Source organism: Stigmatopora argus, chromosome 16 (assembly GCF_051989625.1).
Source record: "Stigmatopora argus isolate UIUO_Sarg chromosome 16, RoL_Sarg_1.0, whole genome shotgun sequence".
Lineage (NCBI taxonomy): Eukaryota > Metazoa > Chordata > Actinopteri > Syngnathiformes > Syngnathidae > Stigmatopora > Stigmatopora argus.
Genome location: NC_135402.1, coordinates 7922876 through 7944324, shown reverse-complemented (window position 1 = coordinate 7944324; position 21449 = coordinate 7922876). Strand labels below are relative to the sequence as shown.

General features: G+C 40.2%; 1 protein-coding gene across 2 annotated transcripts in view; it reads left to right on the top strand.

The window, feature by feature from the left end:
* The window catches only part of pappaa (pregnancy-associated plasma protein A, pappalysin 1a), an 83817-nt gene that overhangs the window by 25362 nt on the left and 37006 nt on the right, over positions 1-21449 (top strand). For both annotated transcript variants that reach the window (XM_077623256.1, XM_077623255.1), the window contains exons 7-10: positions 457-958; positions 9387-9515; positions 10418-10509; positions 13760-13956. In XM_077623256.1, the coding sequence (XP_077479382.1) occupies positions 457-958; positions 9387-9515; positions 10418-10509; positions 13760-13956 (920 nt within the window). The remainder of the gene's footprint in view (positions 1-456; positions 959-9386; positions 9516-10417; positions 10510-13759; positions 13957-21449) is intronic.

Below are 21449 nucleotides of genomic sequence, written 5' to 3'. Positions count from 1 at the left end.
TGACACTCATACTTGAGGACAATTTAGAGTCTTCAATTAGCTTAGCACGCATGGTTTTGGGATGGAGGAGGAAACAGGGTTACCCACTGATAACCCACGCATGCACGGGGAGAACATCCACTCCAAACAGAAAGCTCGGAACCCAATGGTGTTTGAACTGTCATTCTCAGAACTATCAGGCGGACGTGAACCACTCATTCAACAGGCCACCAATTTGCAAACATGTACCAATATAAATCCACACATGTAGCATGTAAATAAAACAAGACTGCCTCACTCATTGGGTGCCATTGACGACAACTGATAAACTGGGTTAACTGCTAAGAAATACAAAATAGAAAACAATGAAAAAAGGCAAACAAATTACAGAAAAACACAGAAAAAAACCATGCAAAAATATGCAAACCCCTGCCAAACCAGCTGCCAATATTTATTTATCTTTTATATATTTGACAGGCCCTCCTGATGTTGAGCAGGCATGCGAACCGAGCGTGCGCACCTGGAGCCCCAACTCGGGTATCGAGCAGGGCATCGTGGGTTTGTCCGAGTGTCCGCTCCAGGGCTGCATGCTCCAGCTGGAGTTCCTTCACCCGCTGGTGCCGGATTCCCTGACCGTCTGGGTCACGTTCTTCAGCCCAGAAGAAACGGCGTTACCGGCCATCCATAACATCCTACTGCTCACCGTCAGCGGCAACAACATCTCGCTGGGGCCCAGCAACGTTTTCTGTGACACGGCGCTCACCCTGAAACTGGACGTCGAGGAGGAAGTCTACGGAGTGCAGTTCTTCACCATGGAGCAACACTTGGAGATCGACGCTACCCTCTTGGCGTCCAAGCAGGACTGCTCTCTCTGCGCCGACTGCAGACCGTTGCGGTACCGCCTGCTGCGCCAGCCGGCTTTTACCCACGCGCCGCACGGCCTCCTTTTCAATGAACCGTCACGCCGATATACAGACAGGTGAGTGACCCGGTAGGTACATTTTTTCACTCAACTGTCCGTGAAAAAACAAGACCAAGAGCTTTGTCCAAACATCCCCTCACAGTCCATCCATGTATGGATTCTCTGTAAAATTACTGCAAAAGCACAAGCGCCTGTTTACTAGGGTTGAATCGGTAGCATTTTATATTAGCTCCCGATACCGATTCTGTGCGGTATCGGCTAATGCCAATACTGTCCCCATCCCCTATTTTTGGGGGAAAAATATACATTTCTTTCTTTTAACACTAAGTTACTGCATAATGTTTTGAATGGTCAGACACCGATGAACTAGTTTTTTATTATTTTTTTCATTTTTGGGGGCGTCTTTGATTTTTTTGTATTTTTTTGGCAGGTGTTGAAGATTCGTTTCTATGATTTTCATGGTTTTAGCGATTTTATGCGTTGTTTGCTGTTTTTCCATTTTTGGGCGCAAACGTTTTTCACGGTTATTCAGTTTTTCATGGTGTAACCATGAATTTAGGCATCAGTGCTAAAGGAGCACAGTTTTGGTGTTTTTTTCTCCAGTTTTTAAATGTTTCCGTTGTTTTTGAGATTTTTCCAAGTTTCGTAGTTCTTTGTTTTTTTGGTTGCTGTTTTTCATAGTCATTAGGTTTTTTTTGCAATTTTTCCAAGTCATCCCAAATAACCATGCAAATTTATACATAGCCTTTTTAAGATTTCTAATTAAGATCCATATTTTATTAAAACAAAACAAAAAAACTTCCAACGAGTAAAAATACCTTCAAAATATCTGCAATCAAACTTTTTAAGTGATTTTTGCTGGCATTTATTTTTTGCTAGACGCATTATTTCTGGTAAGACTTTGATTTTTTTGTTTCACAGTGCAGTGGAAAACGATCCACCACTTTTGCTGTTTCAAACCTGCGGTCGGACATGAAATTCCAAAGTCGCAGGTCAATCGTTGCCCACATTTGTTTTTCCCTTGTTCCGTGAAGGAAGGGCAAACAGATGGCTTGTTGAAAGTATTATGTGCGCACTGCGGTGAGAGTTTAGTGCTTTGCTCCCTCGGAATGTGCTGACTTGTCAAAGATTTGTGCTATACGTGGCACCGATGCGTGTTGTGCCATCCCGCTATCGTGCCGTCAGCATGGTTCACACGAGAAGGTAAATTGCCCTGATAAGATTCAAATTGGCGAGCATGCGTTTAACGCCAGACCATTGTTGCATAAAGCGTCCTGACTAGGACTTCCTGGTTTTTTGGATGGAAGGTCTACTAAAGACTGCACCGAGTGAGATGCGTTTTATTTGCGGGGAGGCTTTGGCGCAACACCGTTATTATTGACGTAGGTCGTTTAAAAGCTGCGGTGTATTCCGTGAACTGCGGTTGCATTCCCGCGGTCGGGGTCAGTGGCAGGCATCGGTGGACTGTTTACCTTCTTGAGTGCACATGGAATGTTGTCGCTGGTCAGAGGTAGGATGGGAACATCTGGGTCGATCTCGATACGATTTGCGATAAAAGGTTCTCGATGGCTGTTATATCTCAATATTGTGGTACACCGTTTATCAATACATGGGTCAGGAAATCAATCTAGGATATTCTTTGGTACAATTGTTCAAAAAGAAAATGAGTTATTTCTACACTCAAAAAAATGCCACTTTTAAGACAAGTTACATTTGGCTTTGAAGAACTAGAAAATAATGTCATCTTTTTTCCGGTTTCAATGTATTTTTTTCTAAAATTTTGGACCTGTATCCTAAGATCACGGTCATCAACCTGGCATATTTTCTTATTTAGATTCAAGAAATCGGACCAAAAATAGTCTAGAAAGACTAGATTCTCTCTACAGATATCAAGTAAATAAAGTGGAGTCATAATCAATCAAAAAACAATTTCCTGAAGACACCATTTAGGGATGCTTTGGTAAGCTCAAACACCTCTCTGTCGAGGCATGCCCCCCATGCCAAAACAAGGCCAAGAGGTTTGAAACCCCAAAATGTTAAAGTGAAAAAAAAATTGAATGCGAAAAAAAGACATTCCAAAAATTATTTATTGTTCTCCTTGATTTAGCTCCAACAGTAGTACAGCACTATTGCAATGAAGAAAACACTACTTCATTGACTTCATTTTAAATGGAACACATATGAAAGCTCTGCAAAACAGAATCCTGGTGCCAACAGGAAAGCATTTGAGAAAAAAGACAGTGTTTCTGCTTCTTGTTTATCACAAAGGATTCTCCCTTGTTGGGTGGGGTGCACCGTGATTGATCTTCACTGTCAGCCTTTACCTGATCTGGGTCAAACGGAGCAGAAGGAGCAATTGGATTTTTTTCACCTCCATTCTTGGGTGGTAGTTTGTTTGAAACGACCCCAGACTGGGAGGTCAGTGCAAAAAGATAAATTATGGAGCAAAATCAAGACGTGTGAAATGAAGAGGAGATGCATGAGGTTGAAGGTTGGACTATTTGGGGTTAAATCATCGGAGAGGGCCAATAGGTGATGGAGGAGAACATTAGGGGGTTGAGAATGGGGGTGGATCTGACCCCCATTCAGCTGAGGCACCCCAGTCGATAGGCTAATCCTCTCAGTGATGTGGGTTTCAGAGCTGTCACTGGGTCAAAGGCTATCTCAGAGCTGATTTGAGGGGACCTCCCAGAGAAGTAACTCCCCGCAAACCCTCTGTAATTGGGAAAGACTCCGGGATTGACAGCTCATTCCCGTGCTATCCCATGAGAATCCCAACGGCTCCTTTGCCGACAGGTCTAATAAATGCAGATCAATGAAGGTATGCCATCAGTAGACACAATTAAACCAGCCGTTGCAATTTATCATTTTTGCAAAATGACTCTTTCAGTGCACTTGACGATGATAGACGTCCAAATAGGAGCGCGAAAACACCCTACATATGGCGATATAGAACATATAGAGTATAGCAATACATTGGCATACTTTGTATCCCAATAGCTTATTGATATGCTCCTGCCAAGAATTGATACAATGTTTTAAAAATATGTTTTGGTTTGATTAAGGAACCAACAGGTGACCACCACAGTTGCCACTGAACCAAAATTTTCACGAGACCACTAGGATAATATATTCTGTTACTTCATTGGCTGGCATTGATATAAAAAAGCAAAAACAGTGAAAACCTACAAAAACCACGAAAAAAAAACTCTACAATAATGTAACCGCCCAGATCATTAATCAATTCACCGCTAAGCCTCGCATTATAAATGTATTGGACAATCACAAGCCCCCCCCAAAGTGAGAAAACACAAAAGAAAATTATAAAAAAATCTCCAAAACCAAATATGAAGCAATAAAAAGGGAAATCCGGCAAAATCGAAAATAACCTTCAAGAATGCGAACAAAGGCTAAAAACAACCAGAGAACGGTGAAAAAAAAAACACAAAAATATAAATAAACAAGAAAAAAAATGAAAAGCAGAAGGCTTAAAAGAGCCAATCCACAGGCCGCCTCCCACTTCAAATGAATTGGACGTTACTCGCTGTCAATGGCAGCCAGTGAGTGAATATCAACTCCCTGATTGAGAAAACAATGCAAACGTTATTTGTCATTACAGACAAAAACTGTTTGTTTTCTTTTGTTATCCAAGATCTGTTACCCAAAAAACAAAAACATACAAAAACTGCCTTCACATAAACACACCAAACATACAACAGCACTCACTTAATCTAAGTACCAGCACACTTACAAACATGGCAAGGTATTTTTATTCACCTTGTTCTAGACATGGACCAAAGATAAAACCCTTCATTCCTTTCCGACAAGCTTCTCGAGAACAATGTCTGGATCTGCCAAAGGATGAAATCTTATCAGAGATAAAGACTTGTACGGCTGACTTCTTTGCCGGCATTTAAACGTATCACAAATGTTTTGCCTTTCATCTATTCCATCCCCAAACAATACTGTCAGCACCAATAGCAATAAAAGAGTTCACTTTTCTATTCCCTCTACGCTCAATACGCCAGCTGTGCCCATTTTCTATATAAAAAAAGCAGAGCTTTGAAAAGGAATTCTAGGAAAAGTATCAATATTAAAAGTTTACGCTGTACTAGCATTGCATGGTACAGAATTTGATTTGTCCCCATGGAGATTGCTATTTCGACTCATAGTCTGTCATGGCTTCATTTCTACTATACTCCTTTAGTACTGTAAATCACTTTGATTGGACTGGACCTACGGTATATAAATAAACCTGCCATGCTTGCTTTATCACATGACATCCACCAGAGAAAAGTCTTTTGTTGTATGAGGAGCATATTTAATCACTAAAAAGGGAGCTTTTTATGCGTACTTTGTACTGATAGTAATATATTTAGTACTCTCAGTGCTTTAGTTAACTCAGTGCCAGTCATTAATGGTGCGAGACATCTAATCCAACTTTGAAGTGGGAAGCAGGCTTCCCAGTTTCTACAAATGACAAACAAGTTTAACCGCAAAATAACAAAAAAATATGGAAAACCATGAAAAGAAAATGCAAAAGATAATGACACATTAAAAAAATACTGTGGAGCAGGAAGATAATGAATAACAAAAAAACACTAAGTGGAACATGTGCGGTCGATTGGTCGCCAGTCCTTTGGTTGCCGTCTTTTGGTCGCCGGTCTTTTGGTCGCTGGTCTTTTGGTCGCGCCAACAGCGACAACGGGCGACCAAAAGACCGGCGACCAAAAGACCGGCGACCAAAAGACCGGCGACAAAACAAGGTAAAACAACACGGTCTATGCATCAATAGTAAATAGTGTATGAGTTTGTATGTACATGTGTTGTCCCTTTAAGAAGCTACGTCAGACCGGCGACCAATCGACCGTGTACCAAGTAAACCCATGAAAAATTGCATGAACCCTCCTAAAAAATGCGAAAAAAATGTCAACACCATGAAAAAAAGAGAAGAGAAAAAGAAATGTTATTATCTAAATTCATATATCAACATCTTACATTTATTTTGGGGTCTCCTCCCACCCAACCACGCCCACTTTACGCCATAAAATCGTGGGGTGTCATGAATAGGAATTGCACCAAACTTAAAAAGGTCAAAGAAAGGCATTTATGGATTTTCCTGGTGTGAACACATGCAAATATTTCATTTTGAGCATTTCAGCCTATCAAAGCGGAGTATTAAGAAATAAATTAAAGACATGATCTTTACAAAACCGCATTGACTGTAGCCTTTTGTTTCTGTGTTTGTCTTTCATCAAACTCGCCATTGTCCAAGTGTTGCCAGGACAGGAAGCAGTGCGGTCGTTTTTGCGCAACTCCGTTGAATCATCAAACTGAAAAACGTGAATCTCTGTTAGCCACAGTGGCTAGCATTGTGACGGAGGAGCTGGCTGCCCGAGCAAATGTGGTCAAAACAGGACATGAGTCACGACCTGCTGGGCATCAGCCTTGCTTCATTTTTCAAATAGCTTTTAGGCATTGCAGAAATTGCATGATTTCAACGTAAAATATAACAAAAACGCTAATATGCCAAACTAATTCAATGATTGCTCTTGCTTGAATTGAATTGAAAGCTTTAATTATCATTACACAAGTCTAATGAGATTTAAAGCTTCACCACAAAGTGCACAAATAACATCAACAAACTAAATAATCAATATATAATAACAATAACTCATTTATATATATTATATTTATAAATATTGTACTTTGCAATCTTTTATTTTCACTCTGACCACCGAAAAGCTTATGTTCTTTTTTAATTTAATTTTATTTTTAGGCTTTTTTTCCTAAGTGGAACTTGTTGTGATTCTCCATTGTTTCCACCTGTGCATTCATTCCTCATGTCCCTCTGCTAATTTGCTGGCCCATGTGTCACCCACCTGTTTCTCATGTCTTGTTAATCCATCTCTGGTTAGTTTGTTTGTTTGTTCATTTGGGGTGGTTTTTGCATCCAAGCCATGCTCTTATTTATTTCATTGTTGTTGGGCTTTTGGTTTCTATTTTTTGGATCCCCTGGCTTTGTTTGCACTTTGTTTTTTGGTCTGTTTTATTTTTGTTTGAAGCTTTTTGTGTCACCACCAACTTTCCTGGCCTCTTGTTTTCATCTGCTCACCCTGCACTTCATGAGAGGTATTGAGTAATCATGTTTTACTTTCATTGACGGTGACAGACGTCCATTTTGATTGGCAACAATTTTTAGCACCATCTATGGCAGCCAATGTTGTATTATTTGAAAATATAGATATTTTAAAAACCTGTTTTTTTTAAATCCAATTCCAGTCCTCCCTTTAACGAATGGCAGTACAATGATTTTCAGTTGGCCGTCTTTTAGATTTTTCTCAAAGCGGCACTCAGATAAAACTGTTGGGACACCCCTGCACTATAACATATTTTTTTGGGGGTTGGGGGGAGGTTAATTCCATAGGATAATCCCACAAAACTTGATGGTTCACATGAAACAATCTACAGTATCTATTGGTCCTATTTTTGCCTTCATTTACAAATTGTGCCCCCAACCTCTAGCTATGATTAAACAAAACATATACTGTATGCATGTGTCTCCTCTTACATGTTTAACTACAATATATAGACTTTAACCTGCCTGACAAATAGGAAACTGAGCTTTTTTATTGTGATCAGATTTTTTGAAAGGTTATTTACATTTTCCCAGCAGTTTTTTTTGTTTGCATTTTATTTACTGCTTTCTTGTGATTTTTTTTTAATTTTTAGTGTTTTTTTCACATTGGAATGAGCCTATTAATATTAACATAACTAACATTTCATTGGTTAGTACAAATGGATGGCATTTTTATCGCGTCAATGGTACTGAAACATTATCATATAATGCTAACCGTCTCATCTATTGCCGAATTAATAGTTACTTAGGGTACTAAAAAAAAAGAAAACCGTTATATTGGCCTGCAGCAAATGATGAAAATATCACTGAATATGACCTCCGCAAGAATCTTAAATTCAGGCTACATTGCTCTTCTTATCTTTAATATTTGATGTGAGAGTCACTTACACGGCGCCTCTCCATTGGCAGAGGGGACAAATGTAGAAAACGTATCTTTCATTACTGTGAATTTAAGTATAGACATTTTAGACTGTCCTTATACTTTTGGACTGGATATTGTTGCTTGCGTCCCTTAAGTCATTCACTTCTATTGACAGTTATAAACATCAAATCTGTTATTCAACTTGGTAAGCTGGTATTGAATCATGTTGCATTGCCATTGACGGTTATAGACGTCCGATCCAATTCCCTGCCAACCCTCACTGTCACAATGGATCAGACGTCTATCTCCGACAATGACAGGCAAGGAGTTAATGCTTAAAATTCATTAATAAATCAGTGCTTTTTTCCCCATTTTAACCTGATTCCAAGCCTCTATTTAACTGATAAAAGTGGGAGGATTTCAAGTTGGCACTTGCATTCCTAGATGTTTTTTTTTTTAATATATATAAAGAGAACCCACTTATGCCCTGGTAGAGGACATAAGATAATACATGAAGAAGACGGGAGCATAAATTCTCTTTGTTAGTTGTGTGTAACATTGGGAAACAATCCAATGACAGCATGTCTGAGATTTTATTACATCCATAAATAAGTGACACAACAATGTAGTCCAGCGAAGAAGGCAGCATCTGTTTAAAAAAAATGACAAAAAATAAAAGCACTGTGAGAAACAATAAAACGACATCAGAAACGTTTACATTCATTGGTGATGCGCACATCAATGAGCTATTTACAGCCTCTAAAAGCCAAAAGCAAGACTTAAATGAGAAACCACAACCATGAATGGTAAATCAATTATAAATGATGAACCGAACTATAAGCAAATAAAAAACTGTAAATGGCACATTTGCAAATGAGGATGCTACATATTAAGAAATGATATGATAGAAAATTGAAAAAGTTCACATGGAGACATGACAGCACCCTCACTTGCATTTTTACAGTTTTCTGCCTTGTTTGCTTATGGTTTTCAGGTTTTCATTCATCAATTGATTTGTCCTTTTTCTTTAAAAAATGGTTTCCTTATAGTTTTCTCATTTAAGTATTGTTTTTTTCCTTTCAGAGCTTTTATTTTCAGCCTTCCTTATCATGCCGACTCAAGAAACCGTCATGGCGACATACACCCGTAAAGTGAGTAGTCCTCAATAATTCCAACCATACCGCTTGTGTGTTCCTCATGATGGGTCTTTGACTCGCTATGATGCACGAGCAAAGGGAGCGTCTGTGGGCATTGTGTGTTTTGGCTGGCACAAATAGTTGAAATGATGCCGTCCCGACGCGCCGTTTTCCACCGGGCTGCCCCGAATTGTCCCCGCAGTGTATAATATTTTTGTAATTGCGGTTCTTCTCTGACGTTGCTTCAAGGCTTCCCGTTTTCCTGAAACGCTTAGACGTTGGGTCTTTTTCATTTGACATTTGTCTCCATCTCTCTCTCTTTCTCTCTCTGGGTTTCCTTCTCTCTAGGGATGTGGACCCGCATGTCACGTACACCTACCGGGTCCAAACCATCTCCAGTCGGAGCGAGAGTGAGCCGTCGCCGCCACTGGTGCATGAACTTGGGGCGACCTACTGCGGAGATGGACGGATCCAGAGGTGAGCCATTGCTATTGATACAGTAGTACCTCTACTTACGAAATATTCAGGTTATGAAAAAGCTTTAATGAGAACCATTTTGTCCCAAGTTATGAAACGTCAAATAAAATCAAACATCGCCCGGACTGTGCCCGGATTTTTTTTTCTTTTTAATTGTTGACGTCTTGTTAATTGAAACTGGAAATACTAATGTTTAAGTGCTATTGACGGTGCTAGACGTCTATTTTGTTCCCTTAATGAACATTACATGGTACACGGTCGATTGGTCGCCGGTCTTTTGGTCGCCCGGAAGGTAAGTGATAGTTACCATTTAAATCGTTGCTCAAATTCCCTAAATACAAACTGCGAATTACTATTTAGTCATACTTAATGCCCTAGTAATTATTAGGCTAAAGAAAAGCTCCAAATTTCCCGGACTTTTATTGTTTTTTCTTGATGAACTTGTTAAGATTCTGACTGACGTAGCTTCTTAAAGGGACAACGCATGTACATACAAACTCTTATACACTCACACGTCGGCTCAGTGAAACTGTTCATGGCCATTGTTGGCTTTTATTGATGCGTAGACCGTGTTGTTTTTCCTTGTTTTGTCGCCGGTCTTTTGGTCGCCCGTTGTCGCAGTCGGGGCGACCAAAAGACCGGCGACCAAAAGACCGGCGACCAAAAGACCGGCGACCAAAAGACGGCGACCAAAAGACCGGCGACCAAAAGACCGGCGACCAATCGACCGCACAAGACATTACATACCCGTAATTTAATAATTGCTAATTTACCAATTGTTAATTGTGCTGCAGCCCAAAAGTGTAAACACGGACAGTCTCCTCTCGTGTATGACGTCTCATTGTATGTTGTTTGGCAAGTCTGAGTGTGGACGTTTCCTTAACCACCTCCTGATGTGTTAGTTCCAATGGAGAGGAGTGTGATGACATGAATTCCATGAATGGTGACGGCTGCTCCAGTCAGTGCAAGAAAGAGCCTTTCTTCAACTGTGTCGGTAAGTCAATTAGCATTCATATTTTGTTGCCTGAGAGTCCATCCGTGCAGTCAGACGCCCTAAAAGCTTTGCCCTTCTTTTAAAAAGTCTGGAAATCATTACGCTTCCAAGAGGTGACTCATCTTACTTTACACAGCTAAATGGTTGGCATATCCGACATTCTTTTTCACCAAGAGATGGATGGGTTTCCTGTACCGCTCTCCTGCTGCAGTCCCCCTTTCCCTCCCGCTTTGCGAGTGCACGCGCATACATGGCGAGCACGCGCACATGGGCGCTTCTGCTTTAATTCTCGTCGAATGGTTGCATTGCCCGTGCTGTTTTTCCATGCTGTTCTTTGGGTGCGTAGTGGGTATGGACAGTACAGTAATCCCTGTAAATGAACTCAACTTTAATTCAACTGTAAGTCACCAATAAGGAATATCCAAAAATCAACAGGAAGTGACATGGAAGAGTTTATCAACCAGTAGAGCAAGGGTGTCGAACTTGGGTTGGGTCGCGGGCCACATTAACGTCAACTCCATTTCATGTGGGCCGGACCATTTTAGATCTAATATCTTGATTTTGTTGATTTTTTTAAAAATTGGATTAAAAGAACTGGATCAAAAGCTCTAAATAGTCCGTTTTTTATAGATCTAAAGCAATGTTTATTTGAGCTTTTTTTCTTAGTATTGGAAAATGTCTTTTAAGCATGTTTTTTATTTCAAATGGAAACAAAATATTTTTTTTATAGTGGAAAACGGAAAATATTTGTATATTTATTTTTAGATTTTATAAAATGCTTTTTGAACTAAAAACACAAGAGAAAAAAATGGATTGGAAAATTGGAATGATTGATTTTAAAAAGGGTAAAATCAGGAAATGTAATGTACATCTATAACCATTTGACAGCAGAAAGTCGGCACTCATGATTTACTTTCTCGGGCCGCACAAAATGATGCGAGGGGCCAGACTTGGCCCCCGGGCCGCCACTTTGACACCGGTAGAGTAAACTATCTCCCTACAATTTACTAAAAATGACTATTATTATTATAAAAATTTGCAGCATAAGATGACTAGATGCCACCTTATTGGAATTCTATCATACTCAATAACACTGAGTTAAGTTAGCCAATGATGGCATGCAAAGCAAAATATTGCAAAACACGCTGGCAGTAAAAGTTCTCTGTTTTTTTGGTAGACTCGGCATATTTTTCTCGGAATACTTCACTGTAATTGGTCTGGTTGAGCGTGCTCGTTGGAGGTCGTAAACTGTTGATTGACGGGGGGAAAAAAATGACAGTCCGAGGCCCCCCCGGCTTTCACGTTTTCCGTAATTTAATCCCAATTCAAACACCCGGGCCCGCTTAAAGCTCCCGTTCCGACTGAGCGCGAGGCATCTGCGTGCCCTCTCGGTAGCCCCTCGCTCGGCCATCCGGCAGAGCGCAGAACTCACTTTGGTTTTTTGGACTGCTGCGGCGGAGGGCTGGAATTTCGAGAAGGAGGCCCCGGCCAACTCGGCACGGAATGCCGTCTTTCTACCCCCGACTCCCCTAAACGGAACCCCACTGGCTGACAGCGCATTAGCAGTGAGGCCCTTCTCCTCCAGACCCAAAGCTTCCACTTCCAGGCTTTGAACCGCGGGTGGGATATTTACGCTGTAAAACCCTGGTAAATTACCACAACTCCAAAATATTGAGGCACTCAGCTGCATCAAACTTTTAAAAGGTCTGACTTTTCTGAATCTTAGCTCTTTTAATGCAGGAATTTTGTTTTGTTTTTAACAGCGCACTTGTTGAACTCATCATTAATCATTCGCCCCTCCCACTCAAAACGGATTGGACGCCTTGTGCCGTCAATAGCACTGAAAGCTGAATATTCACACCTGGTTTTACCAATTTTAATGAACTATGATGACTATTAGTTAGTTTTACGAGAAAAAAAATACTTCAGAATATTAACTTTGAATCATTTTTTAATTCTGCTTATTTAATTTTTACTGATGTATTAATTCATAGATTCAGTTTATTTTTATTTCTCGTCTCATTTTGTGAAACCGCTTTATTCTCATTAGGGTCGCGGGGGGTGCTGGAGCCAATCCCAGCTGTCTCCGGGCCATAGGTGGGGGGACACCCTGAATCGGTGGCCAGCCAATCAAAGGGCACAAGGAGACGGACAACCATGCACACTCACACCCATACCTAGGGACAATTTAGAATGTCCAATCAACCTACCTGGCATGTTTTTGGAGCGTGGGAGGAAACTGGAGTACCCGGAGGAAACCCACGCAGGACCGGGGAGAACAAGTAAACTCCAGACAGGTGGACCGACCTGGATTTGAACCAAGGATTTTAGTATTAAACATCATAACCACTAGTTATTTGTTACTCTCTTAGTAGATTGTGAATTACAAGCAATAACAATGTTTTTCCATTATAATATCCTATTTTTGTTGTTGTCTTTTCAGAGGGTGGGAACGAATTAATTTGTATTTAATTCAATTTCTATGGGAAACGTTGTTTTGAGATACGAGTAAATCGACATACGAGCTCGGTCCCGTCACGCATTAAGCTCGTATCTCAAAGTATTACTGTGTTATATTAATCTACTATTATTAGCCACCCAATGGTGCAGTGGTTCTTCCGCCTGACTTTGGTGTGGGCAGTCTGGGTTGCATATGTGTGTATATATGGTAATATTTAAGTCTTTATTATGACTAGAAATAGTTACTTGTTCTATAAAGGGTTAAAGTGGCAACTTTTTAATAGCTTTCCCTTCATTGAACTTATTGACTGCCGTTGATGGCGTTAGACTGGGAGGGGTGTCGTGGGCATTTTAGGGTCATTTCTTTACTATCTCATTGGCTGCCAATGGCGGTGTGAGACGACCAAATCTTTTTTAATGGGAATCGCCATTGTACAAACAAATGAAGGGACATCTCGGAATGGACGTCTTGGGCCATCAAAGGCAAACATGCAGAGAACTCAAAGCTTTCCATGGATTTTCAAATTTGATTTTTCAAAGCAAATGACTACAGGGTGTGTCTCAGCCAAGTTCAATCTATCGAAATCAGTGACCCCTGATGGTCCGACTTTAATTCATTCCTTTTGTTTGTTTTTCTTTCTGAACCTCTTGGGAACGTAGCCTCTTTCTTCACCCTGCTGGTTTGTTGTCTTCTCACCACAGAGAGATAAGGATCAAAGGCGTGCTCCCCAAAGACGGTGAGGGTGAATTTTGCACTTTCTGACACCTTCTGTCCTCTTTGAATTTGCAGAGGAACCGAGCATGTGCTACTACTTCGACGGGGATGGTGTGTGCGAGGACTTTGAGCGAGAGACTGGCGTTCGAGACTGCGGCCTTTACACGCCCAGTGGCTTCCTGGACCAGTGGGCTTCCACTGTCGAGGTTTCCCACGAGAAGAAACCCTACTGTTCAGGCGAAGTGGCAGCCGGGTATCCTGCTGTTACTAAGGTGAGTTTCTAAGCCAGGGGACTCCAGACTACATCAATTGTTGAAAACATGGCCCGCACAAGAAGCTTAATTTACACTTCTCAGGTTTAACACTAGACGAGAGATAGCACTTACAGTTATTTTTTTTATTTTTTTTATTCATAAAGTATCAAAAATTGCATTGAGTATTATTTTTAGTGCCAATGTTGAGTTTAAAATGTTATAATTGTATTGTAGTCTTTATTTATAGTATTTCCAACAGTAATTTAAACCCACAGGAACCATCCAATCTGACATTAAAATTCATCAAGGGTTAATAAAAACCCATTGTCTGCTCAACCATCTTTTTATAGCTTCCTCAGTTTGATCCATATATGACATCATTTGTGTGTGTGTGTGTGTGTGTGTGTGAAACAACTTCTTTTGCTAGTTTGCCAGTTAAGTCATTTTAAAGATTGGGAGGTTTAATTAGATTCCCCCCTCGCATAAATTTGCCTCTCTCATTAAAGTAATGCTTCCAGAAGACGCGACATGACGCCATTGATTTCACCCGAGCGTGGTGGAAGCATTGATCTGTTGCCGTTGCGCCGCGATGGCACAAATCATTAAAGCGATGCATATATCAAGTAGACACAAAGCCTCACGTATGTGGAAGCGCTTAACTCTCAAATTCCCCTCCGGTCATTGACATGCACAACATAAATCCCTCTTCTTTGAGTCCCTGTTTATTATTTCTCATCATTGTTCAACGTCTTCGCTGAATTCAAGGCCTCCCAATCCAATGAAAATATTCTCACCACGCTTTGTTTAACTTGACTATGCATCGTTAGTCTTCATAGCAAAAGCTGTTAGTGCTTTTCAAAGTCATGCACACAATGAAAGTGCTAGTTTTTGCTAGTGATTGTCGCTATAAAAAGCCAACACACTCCACATTGCATTTGCTCTACTATAAAGGGCAGTTTGTTGGAAGTGTGGTTAGCACATCCGCCTCACAGTTCTCGAGGTTTAATCCCTGATGGATTATGAATTTATGCGTTAAATTTGTGTTTTCACCCGGTTTTCTCCCTCATCCCACAAACATGTGGGTAGTCTGGTTGGCTACTATAAATTGTCAATAGATATGATTGGAAGCGTGATTGGTTGTTAGTTTCACTGTGACCTGCGATTGGCTCGTAACCAATTCACGGTCTCCCCACTGACTGCCCAGTTGGCCGAACGGAAAATGAATGAAAAAATATATAAGGAAATGCCTTTTGCAACAAGGCTACCAAAGTTATTCCTTTGCCTGCCGTGCAGAGGCATTTGTGAGTGTGGCTTATCGCTTGGTGTATCATTGCTGTCCTTGTAGTGCTTGTTTTTTCTCAAGAAAGGGAAGCGAGGCCGTAACGAACATGCACATCAACATCCTAAGTGCTCCTTGGCATGGATTGCATATGTCTCTTTTCCCCAGGATGAATGCGAGCCATTTGTCAAGCACAGTGTAAACGAGCCCTTTTTCTTTTAACTACATCACGTCACCTGTCCTGTTCATAGCTGGCTTCACCCAACGTGGATTAATTTCAAAGCGCTCTGATAAAGTCTGGCTCGAGATATCCCGATAGAGGACGGCACGTTGTTGCGGCGTCGCAAACGACGGCTTTTTCCGATTCTGAATGAGCTCGTTGAGGATAACGCATCGTTTCCCCTCGATCTGGTAAACAGCGTTGGCTTTGTGGCTCGCTCGCGTTTGATGTCCCGAAACGACGTTGGATGTCGTGTGCGGCTGTGATAGGAATCTTTACGGATGCGAGAAAGGCAACAACAACCAAAGAAGGCACTTGAGGAGGAAGAGCGATCGTGTCTCTGCATGAAATCTCAAGTTCAGCATGCGTGATTTTTATACATAAATCTACGTCTTCAATTTAAGGCTGAATGAATGTTGTGCACAAGTTGTGTGCTTACGTGTGTGTGCACATATGTTTACTCAACTGCCAAACGTTTGCCTCGCCCAGCCACCCCAATGAAAATTATCTTTGCATGTCTTTTAATTTTCATGGCCTGATAAATAATTTTATCTTTCAAAGCTAGTATTGGAGATCCCTTGGAACAAATTAGAGCTTTTACTAGTAATAAAATGTGTTTAATAGATGTAAAATTAGATGCATTTCGCGGAGGGGAGAGACAACGACACACACGGAGGAGGAGGGGGGGTGTTCGGGGGGACTTTATCCACGGCACTCGTAAACGAACAAACAAATTTAAATTAACTTGGATAAATATATACAGACACATTCAAACATACATTTAATGTAACTTTACACAAAACTGAATTCTAGTTTTGTCTTAGTTCTCCGGGTTAGCGGTTTGCCACGCCTCCACCCTCACGTTCGCTATCGATAGACTGTTTGCTGTTGTATTCCCTTCAAAATATTCCCGAAATGATGCACACAAATGTCCTCACTATAGGATAACGCACGACCACTTGCCAACGAGAAGTAGTCTTTAAAGAACGATCGCGGGAGCTCCTTTCCTTATAAAGAATAACAGGAAATGCAATAGCCGAGCTTACCCACGTATTGATTGTGGGTAATGAAGTTTTATCCTGAGAAAGGGTGCCATTGCCTATGGGTGTTGTGTGCACGAGTATACTCCATTACCCAGAAAGCCCTCTTTTTGCCCGTGCGTTGTGCATTTCTTGGTCGAAACTCGTCTGAATAAATCGTTCAGTTCTCGTAGATATAGTAATTATACACGAAAGAGATGCAGCAAAAAAAGAGTGCGGTACAATGATAAACAGCCTCTCATGTCATGGCCACCTGGCTTGGTCGTATCTCGAAATTTTAATCGTATCGCGAGCGAATTATTCGATCGAAATTTTCGTTGTACCACGAGCATGTTGTATGACGAGGTACCACTGTAATAAAAAGTAGAAGTACCACTGAATTTCAGTATCGTCCGTCAATACTTTTCAATCATTTTGATGAGCCGATCCCCAGGTTTAACAACCATGAAGCATCAGCGTCATCCCATCGGCTAAACGAGCAAACACAATCTTCGACAGAAAATAGGTGGCCCACTTTTCTATGACGTCGCCTAGAAAAAAGCAATCAAGGCAACTTGTAAAAGGCTACTGCAGAGCACCTACTCACATTTCAGACACACACACACACACACACACACATTCACACACAGAAAAAACAGTAGCCGAGCTGGCGCTTTCAGCGGGATAGCCAGCTCCTTTGGCACGGAGTCCCTCGCCAACATTCCCTCAAACCGCACGGACCTCGTCAGGCGGCGTGCCAGTGACATAAGCATGTGGTAACATTAAAAAGAAACCTCTGGGATAGCGTTCCTTTTTCCCTTTTGCTTTTCCTGTTTCAATTATTATTGTGGCTCTGCCATGCAAAAACCTCAGTGCGGTCGGCGTGCGTTTTTTCGCGGCGCCGTTGACCTCGTGTAACATTTTCAAGCTGTTAATACGCAAGGTTCTATTCAACGATGGGGACCGCTGACCGAGGGACATTTATCCTCTCAGCCGACCCATCTGTTTTCAACTGGCGGTCACGCGCTCACCGGTTCCCGTACGTTCCATCGCAGTCGGCGCCTGCTGCCGCCTGTTCTCCCCTGTAGAGGCGGAGGTAGGTGGGCTGTGTAATTGCCCACCATGTTAGCGCTTAACGGCCTAGCTCTCGTCATCGCCGTCACCCTCGTGCCCATGAGACGGCGGCTACGGGTGGGACCGGCTTGACAGGACGTTACCTCACACAGCAGGCACTCACCGACATTCCGCTAAACCAAGCGATGGTGCGCCGAAAGCATTGCTCCTTTTGCTCGTATTCTTTCTTTTTCTATAAAAAAATGCTTCCCTGAGGCTTACATGAGCGGGATTTTACATGGATTTTGAGCTTTTTGTTTGTTTTTGCGGGCTATTTTGCAATTTTTCTTCTGTAGTTTTAGCAGTCTGAGTTTTTTTGAGGTTTCAATATTTTGGTCAACATTTTAGCGTGTTTTTTTTTTTTTTACTCATGCTTTTTACAGATAAAATTACAATTATTACAAGTATTACAATACTGCCAGCCTTCCCCATTCAAATGATTCAGGTTACTTGCGATACGTTTTTTTTTCGTGGTTAATCGCTGGGAGTAGCGTGAACTAAAATATCATTGCTAGTTTAACCCCTGAGCTGATTGCACGCCTAGATAATTGTAGACCGTTGCGTCAGGAAAGGCTTCCGCTGTTTAAAAAAACAAAACATACCAAATTATGCGAATTACTTGCATTCAATTTGACTGGATTGGATGTCTACTTGTGTTGAAGTCCTTTTTTAAAAGAGTTTTAATCTTAGTTTTAATTGTCACGTGATTGGATATCCATCAGTTTGATTGAATTGGCTGTCTACTCGTGATAAACCCATTGAAAGTGTTTTAATGTACTTTTGAATGATTGGATGTTCATCATCATCATCAGTGGAAGTGAAAGAGTTAATGAAACACTTTAGCACGGATGAACTTCATATAGAAACACTTTCTGGCAGTCTGAGAGAACTCAAATGTTATCCCCTTCTGTTGCTCATGTATAATTAAGGGTGGTGTCCACTAGGGACGCCTGTGGGGGTTGCGTCAGAGATTGCCTGGGCAGCAAACATCTCAGGAGAAATCACCAGCTTGCTTTTACATCTGAAATGCGCACTAAGCCCCTACATACATGCGAGGTGTCACTTTGTACACACCAAATGCGTGGGTCAGTGGCTAGTTCTCCATCCCCCTCAAGCTAAGCGCCATATTTTTGAAGACCTCGTGATTGGAGAACATGCAAATTAGAATCCTCTCGATTGGCCGAGTGTTCCATTGTAGCCACGTTTTCCATCTCCCAGTGGAGTCGATAGCGTGCTTGTGTGACTCCTTTATCTTGGCAAATAACATGAACCACCTGAGACTAAGGAGAGTTGAGCCCAACGCTGATTGGTTCATAACGTCATACAGTGTGTGGTGTCCATGAAGCATTTTAGAAGACATCACCTTCAAGCAACAGTGTGATTCTGATATTTTTGTATGTACGTATATATATATACATATATATATATATATATATATATATATATATATATACACATATATATATATATATATATATATATATATATATATATATATATATATATATATATATATATATATAAATAAACATTAGGTCTGAATGATATTGGAAAAAAACCTGACATTGCGATTTAAAAAGAAAATGTATTTTATTTATTTTTTTGTGAGGGAGGGGTGGTTTTTCTACCAGGTGATTTAATTAGCTCTGTTTGGGAAGAGTTTGGTTGACTCACCATGACCACATTGTATTAATATAATACCGTTTAATCCTATATTATGAGATTGAACTAATAGAACTAGTAAATTGGAAAAATAAGATATTGAAGTCATATTGTTTTAATGTTATCTGAACTGGAAGATCAGTTTCATGGACTTTAACTTTTGGTCAGTGTGAAGAAATAATTTTTAAATTGTTCTGATTCCTGTTGATACAACTTTGATAATAATGCATTTATATTTGTCATAAAGGCTAGATCAGCTAAAAAATGTTTGGGAAACGACAAATAACACCACTGAACTAACTTAATGCTACAAGCTTTTGTTTCTTAAAGATACACAGCTCCCTCCCCATACTCACCAAAGGTCATTAAATTGAGGCATACGTTTGAAGTGTCCGAGATCAATGAATCAAATAACAAGCAGCTGTAACTCCTTGTTTATGTCAGGCGAGGCAGTCATAAGTTGTTGTCGGCAGGGAGAGAGCAGATATGCCTCGACGACAATCACCTCTAATTATAATAGTATTGTGCATGGTTCAGGTCAAATATACACTTGCATACATATTCTTGGAAGAGTTAAAACTCACCCCATGGAAAACTCCTTGTTTACAACATATTTAACATACAGACAGCCTTGGAAACAGACAGTAATTACAAAGACCAATGTGCCTCTCTGGCCAATCTTTTTGATGACTCAGATCTGTGCCCGACTCATTTGTATTTGTTTCCAATGAATAAGTAGAGGATCATGTTTTAGCGGACAGTAGTTCCTGCCTATGAACATTCACAACATAGGAGAACATAGCAGCACATTTGTTAATATATTGGCCATTGTGTAAAGTACTTTGTACTAAGACATTTGACCCTGCACTCAAATATGATTAATGAGTAAATATATTCACACAGACTATTGTAGCTTTGTTTACTTGCTTGTTGTAATCTGTTGGGGTTTTCATTTGACTTTTGAGAAAGAGAAAATACAAAGACTGCAGTATTTTCTCAACTTTTGTGGTGTGGAGGACATACTGTAACTTAAAAAAAAGAACACAAGCACATAAGATAGTTCCATTCCTACACATCATGAAAAACTCACTCATCAAAAACATTGAGGAAAATATTACAACATATAGTTTAGATAAGTATTTTCTCAAGTGTATTTTTAAAAAAATGCGGAAAAATGGAGAGTGGTGCAAAAAAAACCATGAAAGCCATTAAAACCCTGAATGTTGAAAAAAGAAGCAATATAATGGGAAACTGAAAAACCTCAAAGAGCATAAAAACTTCAACTAAAAACACACCCAACACCAAAAAAACCCACAAAAAATCTACAAGAAAATTCGTTCATTTTCTGCTAGTTCAAAATGGGATAGTCGTCCACAAATGACAAATGTATTTTAATTCACAGCAGAATGAGGGAAATTGCCTCATGATTGGACACCGGTCATCAAGTACACTCAAAAAAGGGTCAATTCAATGTGTTTTTGTCGTGTTTTTTTGTAGCACAGGTCTATTTTTTTATTCAACCAATGTATGAACCCTATTCTTCATTTTGACAAACTTAAACCTTGTACCTGACTAACACACACTTAACTGCTGTCAAGTATTAATAATGAATCTACAACTCATTTGTTCTGTGGCACAAACAGTCTCGTTAATATGTCACGGTGAGCGCCCTAATTATTGACTTTTGAAGGAGTGTCATGGAATAGTAATATAGGAAGGGCTTGCCAACATTCAAACAATTACTTTTCTCTAAGTACAGTTACGAGCAAACATGATGAAAGGTAAAAAAAATCCTGTAAAAAAACAAAACATAAAACACACAAAAGCAAAATTGAAAAAATAAACGATACAAAAACTGAGGAAAAGAAACAAAACAATGTGTAATATAAAAAAAACTTTGCTTTCGTTTCATTACAGGAATTTTGTTAAGCGATTTATTTGTTTATCCTTTCTCTATTTTGAAATAAATAAACATATTGGCCGCATTGTCTTGTGTCATGACGTTATGGTGTTATGGCGTTGTCAACTTTAAGTTTCGTGCATGTCTACTTTTTATGCGCATATAAGCCGTACTCTCGATGCAGTCATTTTTTGTCTGGCAAAAGTGGCTTTCATGCAAGTAAATACGATAAATGATTTTTAGTAAGTATTATTCATTTATTTTTGAATACTTTTTGACAAGATTTTATGCATTTTTAAACTCATGCTAGCTTTTCTA